Source organism: Acanthochromis polyacanthus, chromosome 11 (assembly GCF_021347895.1).
Source record: "Acanthochromis polyacanthus isolate Apoly-LR-REF ecotype Palm Island chromosome 11, KAUST_Apoly_ChrSc, whole genome shotgun sequence".
Taxonomy (NCBI): Eukaryota; Metazoa; Chordata; class Actinopteri; family Pomacentridae; genus Acanthochromis; species Acanthochromis polyacanthus.
The window spans coordinates 4302370-4317152 of record NC_067123.1 but is presented as its reverse complement, the minus strand read 5'-3'; the positions used below and the strand labels follow the sequence as shown (position 1 = coordinate 4317152).

At 37.4% G+C, this 14783-nt stretch overlaps 1 protein-coding gene across 1 annotated transcript; it reads right to left on the bottom strand.

Moving 5' to 3' along the window:
* Nucleotides 1–221: 221 nt before the first annotated feature.
* Nucleotides 222–12170, bottom strand: LOC110963464 (protein phosphatase 1 regulatory subunit 36). The gene is made up of 6 exons (XM_051955525.1): nt 12151–12170; nt 11490–11621; nt 10543–10585; nt 5677–5879; nt 2650–2844; nt 222–1036 (listed from the first exon to the last, which is right to left on the bottom strand). The coding sequence occupies exons 1-6, from the start codon at nt 12168–12170 to the stop codon at nt 793–795; spliced, it is 837 nt and encodes a 278-aa protein (XP_051811485.1). The 3' UTR covers nt 222–792.
* Between the last annotated feature and the right edge of the window lie 2613 nt (nt 12171–14783).

The following is a 14783-nucleotide window of genomic DNA, read 5'->3' as shown; positions in this document are numbered from 1 at the left end:
ATAAAAATGTAGTTTTGATGTGGAATGTAATCTGCATGAAGATAAGATTTATTAAATACACATTTAATCAAATTAACAGCAGATTATTTCAAATTAAAAACTGCAGTATTTTTGTGGGATTTATTTGCCGTTTCTTTTAACATACATTTATTACCACATACTTCACTATTTTATGCAAAAAGCAAATTAACGGAACAAAAGCACTGATCAGGACGACAAACTCAACGAGAAATTCATAGTTTTATTTCCCAAACACACAATAATCAGCGTGAATTATAAATAAACTTCATTAAATGTGATTGTATAGAGAGAGAGCAGTTCTGGATTTAATGAGGTTTGATTCAACAGCGCCACCAGCTGGTCAAACATTTATAATCAGAGGAACATTAACACATAATTCATAACGTTAACATGAGAAATACTCATATTTATAGAGAATAACCTGATTTAATATTTATAATCATGGAGATTAACTCAGTTCATATAAATACTGAGTTTAAGACCAGACAGCATTTATTTACCTGAGAAATTTACATATTTGGTACAAAAATTCTTCAAAAAGACCAACCTGAGTAATGTAAAAACGTTGCTCTAGTGTTATTAACTACAAAAATAAACCTAAATAATTTAATTTTATGGTTCAAACCTTCATAATATTATTAATAGTGACTGAAAGCAGCTGCTACATGGATGTTTTCAGTGTTTTAATGCTGCTTAAACCACTGAACTCTGTCTAAATAACTAAAACTATAATAAAAATTAAAATAAATCAGTGAATTACCTGCAGCGGATTCAGAGAAGCTGCAGAGTTCGATGCGTTTGTTCGACTGAAGCTTCTGAATCTGTTGAAACTCTTCCACTGGATCCTCTGAAGGATCCGTCATTACCTTGAACCTGGACTCCAGGAGGATCTGCAGCGTCGTTTTTATCATCGGTGTCTCCTTCATCATCCTCATCATCATCACCTCTGAGGTTGTTCTGGTCCAACAGAGAGCTGCGATTCAACTCATCCAACGGTTTACCCAGAATCCCAAAGCTGATGACACAAAAGAAAACACACGATTTGTTGTAACTCATGCAAAAAAATATCAAGAAAGTGAAGATTATTAATGTGATGAACATTCATTAATCAGAGGATCCATGGAGAAGGAAGTTCTTCCTCTAGAAGCAGAACCTTAAAGCTTCACTCAAGTCTGCTGTTGATCACATGGACAAAGAAAAGACCTTCTGGAGGAAAGTTCTGTGGTCAGATGGAAGAAAAACTGAAGGTGAGGCCTTTAACCCCAAGAACACCAAACCTACCATCAAGCATGGTGGTGGCAGTATCATGCTCTGTGGAACTGGAGCTTTACACAAAGTAAATGGAACAATGAAGAAGGAGGATCACCTCCACGTTCTTCAGGAAAACCTAAAACCATCAGCAGAAGGTTGATCTTGGACACAGTTGGATGTTTGAACCTGACAATGAGTCCAAACACACATCAGACGTGGTAAAGAAATGGTTCCATCAGACTGGAATGAAGGTTCTAGACTGGTCCCCCCCAAAGTCCTGACTTAGACCATCAAGAACCTGAAGAACCAAGTCAGAAAGATGACAGATTTAGTGGAACTGAAACAGAATTGGTGCAGGTCCACTAAATTTGTTGTCTTTTTGACTCAGACTTGAGTCAGTTAAATTGATAGGATAATGATGCTGCCACCTCCATGCCTGGTGGTAGGTATAGAGTCCAGAGGAGTCAAAGATAAACCAGAAGAGTGAAACCAGAAGAACTGAACTGAGGAGGAAATGGACAAATTTAACCAAATATTAACATTTCTGTTTATATATTCATGATTCAATAGATTTAGTTTTATTTCCAGAAGACCTTCAATAAATCTATGATAAACGGGCATCGTGGTGACAGAGCTTTCTCAACGGCTGCTTCCAGGGTCAAGAACAAACTTTTAACCACAGATCCTTCAACCAGAGTGGAAAATAAACGTCCTAACGTTGAACTGGTTTGACTGAAAGATGCAGAACAAGGAGCTCACTGAGAAACAAAATGCTAAAAACCAGTTTGTTGGCTAAAAACCCAAAAAAGGTCTTTAATAAATCTATGAAAGAACCAAAACACATGCAGACTTTCCCACTGTGGTGTTTGAGTCTAATGAGTGGATCTAATGGTTCTATTTAAACTGGATCAGAGTCAGCAGCTGTAGTCGACTGGAATCACTCCGGAGAAGATTAGATGACATGAAACTAAGAACATCTGATGAACACAACTTTCTGCATCAACAAAACTGATCATTTAAGTTGCTCTATGTATATTTTTGACCCATATTTTGTCGTATTTCCAGAAGAACTACAGTAAATCAATGAAAGAATCAAAATTCATGATTGCTTTTTGGGGAAAAGATTCACTGATCCCGAGTTAAAGGAGTCATTGCAAGTCAAGATTGATGATAAACATGGACTCTGTAGGTGGATGGAAGCTTTAGTTTATGACCTCATAAATCCACCTGCAGCTGTAGTTCAGAAAGTCAAGCGTCTATTAGGATAAAACCCAGATAATGTTTAGTAAACATGGACCAAATGACTGGTGTGCTTCATGTTTCTGCATCATACTAAGGACTACACGTATGTTCATGCATTAATCGGTGTTTCCAGACCTGCCAGCATCCAGCTGCTGATCCAGCTGCAGGTCCAGCTGTTCCATCAGGGCCTCATCATGTTGGACCTGTGATGGGCTGCATCTGCCAGAGAACAGATGAGGAGAACGTTCTTTAGGCGAAGGCAGCAGGGAAACCATCAGAGGAGACCTCTGGTTTAAAACGCTGCTGAGGGACGAAGGTCGAGGAGATGTTCTGGAGGAGGTCAGAAGAAAGAAGAAAAGCAAAATAAAACGTAGACGAACACCTTCAGGAAAACATAAACCAGATAAATGTGGAAGCAGCAGATATTCTTCTGACTCAACTTTGAAAAAAAATGTTTCCGTTTACACATTTTCACACTTTAAATAAACTAAATGTGATCATAAATAACGTTTTTTCATCACAGTTCTTCCATTAACAGCTTATTAAAAGAGACATTTCTCACGTGTTCCATGTCATCAAACAAACATCTGGTGGCTTACTATTGTAATTATAAATGTTTAACACCACTCATTTTACATTTTGAAGAAGGTAAAGTATTAATTTTATAGAAAGTTTTTCAATGTTCAAAATCTGCCAGATATCATGTAACATGTAAAAAGTCATACTAGAGTGATTTTATCTTAAATTTTAGAGCAGATTCTTACAATTAGAAACTGAATTTGAGATTGTTTTGCAGTTTGTTTGTTTTTTAAATTAAATTATGTAGTAAAACCCAACTAATATGGGCATTTTTCTGCAGCACTAAGCCTGATGACATGCATTATGACGTTACTGAACCACTTTTCTTGGTAATTTCTCTGTTTTCACGCATGCAAATGTCCTTTATTCAACATTAAAAGCCAAAAAAAACACATATTTAGTAAAATTTAGTATTTTGATGATAGAAAATCACTGTATTCATTATGAAATGGTTAATTTCTGTTTTCTGTTAATTTTACAGTAGTTTTGGTGCTCCATTTTCACAGTTTGTTAAAAAAAATCTATTTATGTTATTCAGATTAACTCACTATTATTTCTGCACGACATTTAACAGCAATGAAGTCAATTTGTTTTCTATTATGAAGCAAAAAGAATCAACCGTATAGCTATTTATAGTTAGAATTTATCAGCTCAGTTTACATATTAAGGAGTTAAACTCTAGAAAAATGATATAAAATACTACTTTACCTGGTAAAAACACATAATAAGGCTATTATTAATTACACAGATGAACCTGAACACTGGAGCTATGACTTAATAAAACATTTAATTAAACTAATCTAAGGATTTTCTGAATTTCCTTTGAGCAAACATCATTTTAAGCGTTTAGTTTTAATTGTTTATGGATTATTTTATGTGTCTTTTGTTGGTACTTGTGGTGGAAACCTAAATATCCAGAAGTAATTATTGAGAAAAGCTGCTGTGGTTTCCAAAGCTTCAGATCCAGTAAAAACAGAAACTGAGAGGAGAGGATTTATTTTCAGCGGCGTCTCTGGAGAAGAGCTGCTTTTTATTGTCAGCAGGAAGCAGAAGCTCAGACGGATCGCAGCTGTCAGACAGAACGGAGAACATGAAGGCGGCTGTCAGAGAGGCTTTAAATCATGTTCAGGTGGAGTTCTGACGGGACGTCCATCAACCACAACATGTAGTCTCTGCAGAGACGTTGTTTTAGTTCAGGGACTCATTTAGAAACAGAAAAATCCCAAAAGACTGAAACCGAGCAAGATGCACCGAAAAAATAAACATTTAGAAGCAGGTTTTTAAACAATTTACTGTTATTTCATAGATTTTTTCCTGCTTCATTGCAAATAATGTTGACTGTAAAAAGCAAAAAGAAAATAGGTCTATCTGTATTTTAACAAACAGGAATTTGTTCTGTGTGAGGATAAAACTAGAACATATTTAACTGTATTTATATATTTTCCACAGATACATTTATCATTATTGTGTAGATATTGTTATTTTACAATTTTTTTCCTCTTCTTAAATTACAGATGTTAACCATAAAAAAAGTTTTTAAAAAATGGGCCAAAAGTCTATTTATACGAATAGTAATTTATTCTTTACCAGTTTTTGAGAATAAAATTACACTTTTTTTTACTGTATTTAAATCAGCAAAATGTCTTATTATTGTTTAGATATTTGCCATATTGATTTTTTGTTAAATTAAAAATAATAAAAAGAAAAACATATTTTAAAAGGAAAAAGGTTATATTTTTCATTTTGAGAAAAAAAATGTCTATGAAAAAAGCAGCACTTTCACAAATCATAATTTTTTTTATCTTTACAATGTGTGAAAACTGAAATTACATAAATTTACACTTTTTTGTATTTAAATATTATTTATTTGTTGTTTTTCTGATTTTATCTGTTAATTTAAATTTAGAAAAATTACGGTGTCTAAAATTATTATGTTTATAAACATTAATTACTTTTTTATTTACAATGTGTGACTGTAAAATTTAACTGTTTTTCTGTATTTAAAACCACTAAAAAGATCATTATTTTACAGAGATTTGCTGTAATTTACAACATTTTTACATTTTTGGACATTGGACTATTTTTTAAAACACATTTTTATTTTTTTCTGACAGATAATCTTTTTTTGCATTTTTTAATGTATTGAAAATTCATCAATAATATGCAATTATAAGCTTTGTTTTTTTTGTAAATTTGTGAAACTCAAAATAAACTCAACTAAAAAAAAAAAAAGAAATCCACTATTTATTCGTGTGCTTTGAGGTGTAGTTTGTAGTGTTCTCCCTGAGCACAGCGTACACAGTTTTCCCTCTGGGTCGGTCAACAAAGTTGATAAAAAATTAACAAAGAACCTAAGTGGCCGTCCAACACTGAATCTGTACTAACTGCACAGGACAGTTATGTGCTTATCCAACCGTTCCTGAGCAGCTTTTAAGGGCATTTATCTCTGGGATGTAAACATATGAGAAAAATTCCCAAAGAAGAGGCCAGAACCAGCGGTGTAGTTGCTATTAAAGTGTTCAGGTTCTATTTGTGGTTCTAAAACAGAAGCGTTACCTCCACACAACCTTTCCTTTAACTCACCTCTGCCTGAACGCTCTCGTCCTCGTCGCCTCCTCGGGGTCGGCAGCTGACCCATTATCATCGGAGGCCTCGTCGGTCCGGTTCCTCATCGCCCTGTTGAAGGCGTCGGAGTAGAAGAGTCGACCCAGCTCCTCCTGGATCTCCCTCAGCGGCCTCCTGCCCAGCGTCACCCAGCAGAGCAGGCAGAAGAAGCTGTAGAGACTCTGGAGCAGGAGGAGATGGAGGGGAGTCGTTCAGTTATGGATAATGTTAGCCAGCAAAAGACACGCAAAAAAAAAAAACAACTAGGAATTTGTTCTGTGTGAGCATAAAACCACACTTTTTTAAATACTGTATTGATTTATTTACCATCTCTTTTTCAGAGCTAAATATATCATCGTTCTTCAGCCTCTCCTTAAAACAAACTGCAGTCCACACCTGACTCAAATCCACCACCATCACCCTGCTATCCAGAAAGTCTGCCGGTCCAACCATCAACCGCCCAGTCGCCCTCACCCCGGCCGTCATTAGGTGCTTCAAAGGACGGTGCAGATGTGGACAGACAGTTATCAGATGAACAGATCTACAGAGGACGTTGTCTGGGTTGCACTTCATCCAGACCTAACCCACCTGGAGCAGATGAAGACCTACATCAGGATGCTCTTTGTGGATTTCAGCAGTGTCTTCAACCCTGTAATCCCCCATAAATTGGTACAAATTCACCAACTATGGACTCTCCACCACTCTTTGCTCCTGGATTATGGACTTTCTGACCAGCAGAATGTCAGGATGGAGAACCTGACATCCAGAACCAGAACCCCACAGGGCTGTGTTCTTAGTCCTTCACTCTTCACCAAGGACTGTGTTCCACCCACTCCTTCAACACCCTGTTAAAGTTTGTCTGATACCACGGTGGTAGGTCTTATCAGGGACAACAACGAGACCTGGTCCATGCAGGAGGTCCAACATCTGGTAGGGTGGTGTGCAGACAATGACCTGGTCCTCAACACCACCAGAACAAAGGACATCATAGACTTCAGGAGGACCAGGAGAGTCATACAGTCCATATCAGTGGAGAAGATGGTAGAGGGGGTGGACTCACATGACCAAGGGAGAGTCGGCTGAGAGTCAGCAGCAGAGAGAGCTGGGAACGGCGGCTAATTCTGGAGCTAAGTTGTGGGGTTTTTCTAGTTATTCTGGAGCTAAGTTGTGGGGTTTTTCTAATTATTCTGGAGCTAAGTTGTGGGGTTTTTCTAGTTATTCTGGAGCTAAGTTGTAGGGGTTTTCTAGTTATTCTGGAGCTAAGTTGTAGGGGTTTTCTAGTTATTCTGGAGCTAAGTTGTGGGGTTTTTCTAGTTATTCTGGAGCTAAGTTGTGGGGTTTTTCTAGTTATTCTGGAGCTAAGTTGTGGGGTTTTTCTAGTTATTCTGGAGCTAAGTTGTAGGGGTTTTCTAGTTATTCTGGAGCTAAGTTGTGGGGTTTTTCTAGTTATTCTGGAGCTAAGTTGTAGGGGTTTTCTAGTTATTCTGGAGCTAAGTTGTGGGGTTTTTCTAGTTATTCTGGAGCTAAGTTGTGGGGTTTTTCTAGTTATTCTGGAGCTAAGTTGTAGGGGTTTTCTAGTTATTCTGGAGCTAAGTTGTGGGGTTTTTCTAGTTATTCTGGAGCTAAGTTGTGGGGTTTTTCTAGTTATTCTGGAGCTAAGTTGTGGGGTTTTTCTAGTTATTCTGGAGCTAAGTTGTGGGGTTTTTCTAATTATTCTGGAGCTAAGTTGTGGGGTTTTTCTAGTTATTCTGCAGCTAAGTTGTGGGGTTTTTCTAGTTATTCTGGAGCTAAGTTGTGGGGTTTTTCTAGTTATTCTGGAGCTAAGTTGTGGGGTTTTTCTAATTATTCTGGAGCTAAGTTGTGGGGTTTTTCTAGTTATTCTGGAGCTAAGTTGTGGGGTTTTTCTAGTTATTCTGGAGCTAAGTTGTGGGGTTTTTCTAGTTATTCTGGAGCTAAGTTGTGGGGTTTTCTAGTTATTCTGGAGCTAAGTTGTGGGGTTTTTCTAGTTATTCTGGAGCTAAGTTGTGGGGTTTTTCTAATTATTCTGGAGCTAAGTTGTGGGGTTTTTCTAGTTATTCTGGAGCTAAGTTGTGGGGTTTTTCTAGTTATTCTGGAGCTAAGTTGTTGGGTTTTTCTAGTTATTCTGGAGCTAAGTTGTGGGGTTTTCTAGTTATTCTGGAGCTAAGTTGTGGGGTTTTTCTAGTTATTCTGGAGCTAAGTTGTGGGGTTTTTCTAGTTATTCTGGAGCTAAGTTGTGGGGTTTTTCTAGTTATTCTGGAGCTAAGTTGTGGGGTTTTTCTAGTTATTCTGGAGCTAAGTTGTGGGGTTTTTCTAATTATTCTGGAGCTAAGTTGTGGGGGTTTTCTAGTTATTCTGGAGCTAAGTTGTGGGGTTTTTCTAATTATTCTGGAGCTAAGTTGTGGGGTTTTCTAGTTATTCTGGAGCTAAGTTGTGGGGTTTTTCTAATTATTCTGGAGCTAAGTTGTGGGGTTTTCCTAGTTATTCTGGAGCTAAGTTGTGGGGTTTTTCTAGTTATTCTGGAGCTAAGTTGTTGGGTTTTTCTAGTTATTCTGGAGCTAAGTTGTGGGGTTTTCTAGTTATTCTGGAGCTAAGTTGTGGGGTTTTTCTAGTTATTCTGGAGCTAAGTTGTGGGGTTTTTCTAGTTATTCTGGAGCTAAGTTGTGGGGTTTTTCTAGTTATTCTGGAGCTAAGTTGTGGGGTTTTTCTAGTTATTCTGGAGCTAAGTTGTGGGGTTTTTCTAGTTATTCTGGAGCTAAGTTGTGGGGTTTTTCTAATTATTCTGGAGCTAAGTTGTGGGGTTTTCTAGTTATTCTGGAGCTAAGTTGTGGGGTTTTTCTAGTTATTCTGGAGCTAAGTTGTAGGGTTTTTCTAGTTATTCTGGAGCTAAGTTGTGGGGTTTTTCTAATTATTCTGGAGCTAAGTTGTGGGGTTTTTCTAATTATTCTGGAGCTAAGTTGTGGGGGTTTTCTAGTTATTCTGGAGCTAAGTTGTGGGGTTTTTCTAGTTATTCTGGAGCTAAGTTGTAGGGGTTTTCTAGTTATTCTGGAGCTAAGTTGTGGGGTTTTTCTAGTTATTCTGGAGCTAAGTTGTGGGGTTTTTCTAGTTATTCTGGAGCTAAGTTGTGGGGTTTTTCTAGTTATTCTGGAGCTAAGTTGTGGGGTTTTTCTAATTATTCTGGAGCTAAGTTGTGGGGGTTTTCTAGTTATTTTGGTGTTGGCTACGGCCCACAGTGTGAAGAGAACGGGATAAACTCTCACTCATTCATCACAGAGGGTCACTACAACGTGTTGACCTGTTTTTACAACTTGTGTTTGGAACTGTTCCCAGCGTTTTATTACAGGGTTTCTGCAGAAATCAGTCAAATGTAATGCTTTTTAATGCTATTTTAATGTTATACTGTAAAAATTTTAATGCTGTGACTGTGAACTCAACAAATTACACAGGTTTGTTTTGTTTTGTAAAAGATGATTTTTATATGAAAACTGTCCCTTCATTTCACTATTTCTGAATCCATAAACCGCCCCTGACCCCCACGGGCTGCAGTCATTCTCTGAATTCCACGTTTTCTAGTTATTTTTGCTGGAATTTGCATTTTCCCATTTCCCGGTCCTCCTCCACTTTCCAAACATGCAGTTTTTGGCAACTGTACCTGACCGGCTGGAGCAATTATCGCACTGCTTCGGCATGTTTATGCAGATGCACGTATCTGACGAATCACATAATTATATGTTATTATATTATCAAATATTTTCCTTGAAAACGTCACAAACAATTTTTAATGCCACTGATTATCAAATTTAATGATTTTTTTAATGCCATTTAAGGCCTTAATTTTCATACAATCTATTTAAAGACTATCAATGCTCTCTAAAGCCGTGCAGAAACCCTGTATTCTGTCTAATTTCACTTCCATGGAGACGGCTTTCCTTTTCTTCAAAACATCAGAAGACTCTGATTTACCCTTGGGAGCCATAATGAAGGACAAAAAGTTAGTGAATGAAGCACAATCCAAGGTGGAGTACAACCAGAGAATGGAAACAAAGCCGTCTTATAGCACCACGTGACGACGTATTCATCCACTCTGCTCGTCAACTAGTTCACGTAACCAGTTCAGACGTAGCGATGAAACGCTGTAAGTCGAGGACATCGTAAACCGAGGACTCCCTGTACTGTGTTGCTTTTTAAAACAAAGTTTCACTGATCACTATTGTGCAGATGTTTGCAGTTATCTTATTTTAGAGACTTTTTCCTCTTTTGTTAAATTACACAATGTTAATCCACTAAAAAGAGGCTGAAATCTGTATTTTTACAAATAGTAATTTGCTGTTTGACAATATGACAGTAAGACTACACCATATTTTACTGAATTTATTTACTATATATTAAGTCTACCATTACTGTGCAGATATTTGCAGTTAGCTGGGGATTCTTTATCTTCTCTGATCTCCTCTAGAAGTCATTTGTTGGGACTTTGTGAACATCTCAACTCGCTCCTGCGTTTCTAAAAGGTCACGGCAGCTTTCTGGGTCCAGAAAGGTCAGACTGAGCTGCAGAAAGCTCCTAAATACTGCAGAGCTCCTGTCAAAGCAGAGTCGACATCCAGACCGCTGACTAATTCATCACGGCCACCGAGCAGGAGCAGCACTCAGAGCTGGAGGTTTTTATTTTAGCTCTGAATGTTTCAACGAGCTGCTTTTACCAGGGGAGAACGTCTCGTCTGTCACAGGTCTTAAAACGTCAGACGACAAGTAAACGGACTAATTAAGGTCACTAATCAGCCCCTGACATCATGATAAAATTTAAATTAATTCTGATTTTACCCACCGCATGCAGCAGCCATTCTGTTCTGCTCGATGACATCTGGCGTCTGGAAATACAAAAATCAGAAAAACTGAATAAAGAATGACAAAAATCATTAAAAAATTACCCTAATAAAGCTTTAAAATCTCCACAGTTAACAAAAGAATCAAGCTTACCAGGAATTAGCTGTTCATTTAATACAAAAGCTGCAAAAACACAAAGATAATGTGCAGATATCGAAGGGAAAGGTTCATAGTTTTGTCTAAAATGTCCTAAAACAGCTCTTTGGTTTAGGATTATCAGCATCTTTTTGCACATTTTCAGTTGTTTGCATGACAAAATGTGTAAATTTGCACATTTTCAGGCGATTAATTTGCACTTTCCTGCACAACCGTCTCACTTCAGTAACTCTAACTACCATCATTACTTTGTTTTTCGGTCCTTGCTTAAATTTGACCTGTAACATTTGCTTTTTCTTTCTTACTTCACTCTTTCTCCTTCTTTAAAATGAGTTCTGATTCGATCTGACACTTAAAAACATAAACATGAAAAGCCCAAATTTAGTCTAAATGTCACAATTTCTGCAGTTTTGGTTTCTCATTTAGCTTTATTTGAATAATTCCTGTGCATTTTCCTTTTCCGTGTCTTCCTTTGTCTCATTCTGCTTTGTGCATTCGGTATTTTTGTTGATGTTTACCGTCATATTCTTTGATTCATCTGGACTTTAGTTACCTTTTGCACCATTTTTTTTTAGATTTGAACTCATTTTTTTTGCTTTCTGCAACCTCCTTTTAATGTCTAACATCCTTCCTGATGCTAAATCCTGCCTTTATTTTTCAGATTTCTCACCCAAAGTTACCCTCAGCTGCACGTTTCAGATCCACTTTTGCTCTCCAAAGCCGTGTTGTTTAGTGTAAACACAGCAGAGAGGAGAGTTCTGCCTTTGATGGCCCATCTGAGGAGAAGCTCACTTGTTCTGAGGACGCTGCTCTTTCTGCAGATCCACCATGAGGCTGAAGTAGCGGACGGCCAGCTTCCTCTGAGAAACCTGCTTCTTCGCCAAAGACTCCACCGTCTGCTGGTGCTCTGAGAAGATGTCGGTGCTGAAACGTTGGACAGAAAAGAAAAATACGATGAAAGAGACACAAGCAGATCAAGAAACAGAAAGAAAGGTTCACTTAGACATCTGAAGACGCAGCTTTATGATGTTAGAGCCTCAAAAGTTGGTGAAATGTCGACCAAAGACTGTGTTTTAGTGGAAACATGGATCCATCCATTTATGTACAGTTACAGGAACTTTATGGAGACACTAGACCAGCCTGGATTGAAGATTTTGTACTGTTTTTCCATTTTCAAGATCCAATAATTATTCAGTGATGTCAGTTTAGACTGAGTGATGTCCAGGTTTCAAGCAAATTTGTAGTCCTTTTGAAGCATCCTTTTAGCCGGTTTTGGACATTTCTGAGTAACTTTGGACAAGTTTCAAGTCATTTTGGACAAATTTTGCCAAAATATGGACAGTTTTGACTCATTTTGGACAGGCCTTTAGTTGTTTTTAGACAAATTTGACCAATTTTGTACAAGTTTCAAGTTCAAATAGTAAGAGACTGAAACCACACATCACATTCCTACCAATGAGTCCACATCAACATTTAGTCTAAACATCTAAAACCTGGAACCTTGTTTGGACAAACTTTCCACACATCAGATTCTACTGATGTTAGAGCCTCAAAAGTTGGTGAAATGTCGACCAAAGACTGTATTTTAGTAGAAACACGGATCTATCCATATTTATATACACTTACAGGAACTTTGTGGAGACACTAGACCAACCTGGTTTGAAAATGTTGCACCGTTCTCCAATTTTAAGGGCAAATAATTACACATTATTGTAATTTTTAGATTATTTAGAGTGGCTTTTGACATTTTTTTTGTGTCATTTTCAACAGTTTTGAGTCATTTTAGACCATTTTTGAGTCATCTTGGACAAGTTAGAGGTAATTTTGAACCAATTTTGGTTGATTTGATGTAATTTTTGACTGATTTTTGGTCATTTAAATCATTTAACAGTAAATATTGGAACTTTATTTTGTCAAACTTTCCTCAAATCAGGTTCTACTGATGTTAGAGCCTCAAAGGTTGGTGAAATGCCGACCAAAGACTGTGTTTTAGTAGAAACATGGATCCATCCATAGATATACACTTATAGGAACTTTGTGGGGACACAATACCACCCTGGATTGGAAAATTTATACTTTCTTCCATTTTAAAGGCCGGATAATCAGTCATCAGTGTCATTTTTTACAAGTTTGGCTCATTTTGGACAAGTTTTCAGACATTTTTGAAACTTTTAATTCATGTTACACACATAAATAAAACTGCTCTGAGAAGATGTCGGCACAGAAAAGAAAAACAGAACAAAAGAGAAGTCGTGGAAAAAGAAACGAAAGAAGAAAGGTTCACTTACACCGCTGGTTTATCCTCCAGAGATCTGTGCTCAAAGAAGCAGCTCAGATAAAGAAGAAGCGCCTCCAGAACTCCGTCCAGCTCTTTACTCCTGAAAGCAGAACTTCTACGTGACTCGTCTTTCAGTCTGCAGTAAAATAAACGGCGTGTTCGTACCAATATTAACTCACTTCAACACATCCAGGAAGCAGAACGGAATAGGAAGCAAATAATTGTCCTGCAGCAGAGCGACGGCCGCCTCTGCAACACGGAGAACTTCATCAGAACAGGGTTTAAGGTCGCCGAGCGCTCGGTAAACACAGAAATATGGAATATCTGGCTTTTATTTGATAGCAAATACACAGGAATACATTTGGAAAAGCAATCACAGGGAAATAGAGGAGCTGTGACTCGGAGGAAAAATAAATCCAAGAGGACCAGCAGAGAAATCTCATTATTTCATGACTTATTTGCTCCAAAACTTTGACTTTTTCTGGAGTTTTGCGCCTTATGGATCAGCTGATTATCAAATATTGTCTGCTATTCTGCATCTTTATGATTATGAATCCCAAAGTTTTTGTTTATCCATGAACTTTTTCATATAGCAGCATTATGAAGTGAACATGCTGACCTTTAACAAACATTTACTGTAGCACAACAAGATATTAATGGATTTAAAGCACAAATTAATATTCTGAGTGGATCAATAAAGGTTTATTGTTTGATTTATTTAGTTATAACTAACCTGTGGGGTTTTGTTTCTTGACCTCTGTATATTTTGTCAATGAAAACTGATCACAGTCTTTGTTTATTTCTGATTTTCTTTCCAAATTACCATCATTCAAAGGATCAAAATTTGTTGGTTATGTGCATGCATGTGTCATATAAATAATAAAAAACACTCTGTCCTTCAGATCATCATTAGGAATCAATCAATTATCAGATTATTGAATCAAGTATTCAGCATTTTTACAATTAATAGTATCATTTTATGTTTTTAGCCTATTTCCAATAAAATAAATTAGTTTAAAAGTGCATTACTTCAATGCAGCCGCAGAAGAATTGAGTCAATTAGACTTAATTAGTTTTAATTAGCTCCATTACTTTAACACATGCACATTATTGACCAATTAATGTGTGTTTTTAAGGGCAAATACAAATTATCAGTAATCTTGAAGACCACTTCAAACAGTCTGCCTCATATAATTAAATTATCATCAGTTTCTCTGTTTAGTGTTCGGTTACTGGATCGTTCTTTAAAGGGTAAATGGTAAATGGACTTGCTCTTATATAGCGCTTTTCTACTCATCAGAGTACTCAAAGCGCTTTTACAACAATTGCTCCCATTCACCCAGACACACACACATTCACACACTAATGTGCAGGTTGCTAATCAACCTGCAACATCAGTCAGTATACATTCACACACCAGTGGAACAGTCACTGGTAGGCAATTCGGGGTTCAGAATCTTGCCCAAGGAAACTTCGGCATGCAGCACATGACTAGGCGAGAGCGGGAATCGAACCGCCAACCATTCGATCATTGGACGACCCGCTCTACCACCTGAGCCACAGCCGCTCATTGTTTACAGGTGCGGGATGCTAGTGGCTAATTAGCACAGCAGCTCTCACCTGATGAACTCCAGAGTTTGGGATTCTTCCTTCCACATCCAGCGGCCCTGAGGCTGGAAACACACCTTAAGGGTATTTATTTATTATTAACTATGAATATAAAACCTAACCATAATAACTTCTAGCGACAGTAATGGAGACGCTAAATGCTAACAATGCTAAAGTAGCAGAGAACATTTACCGGTAAA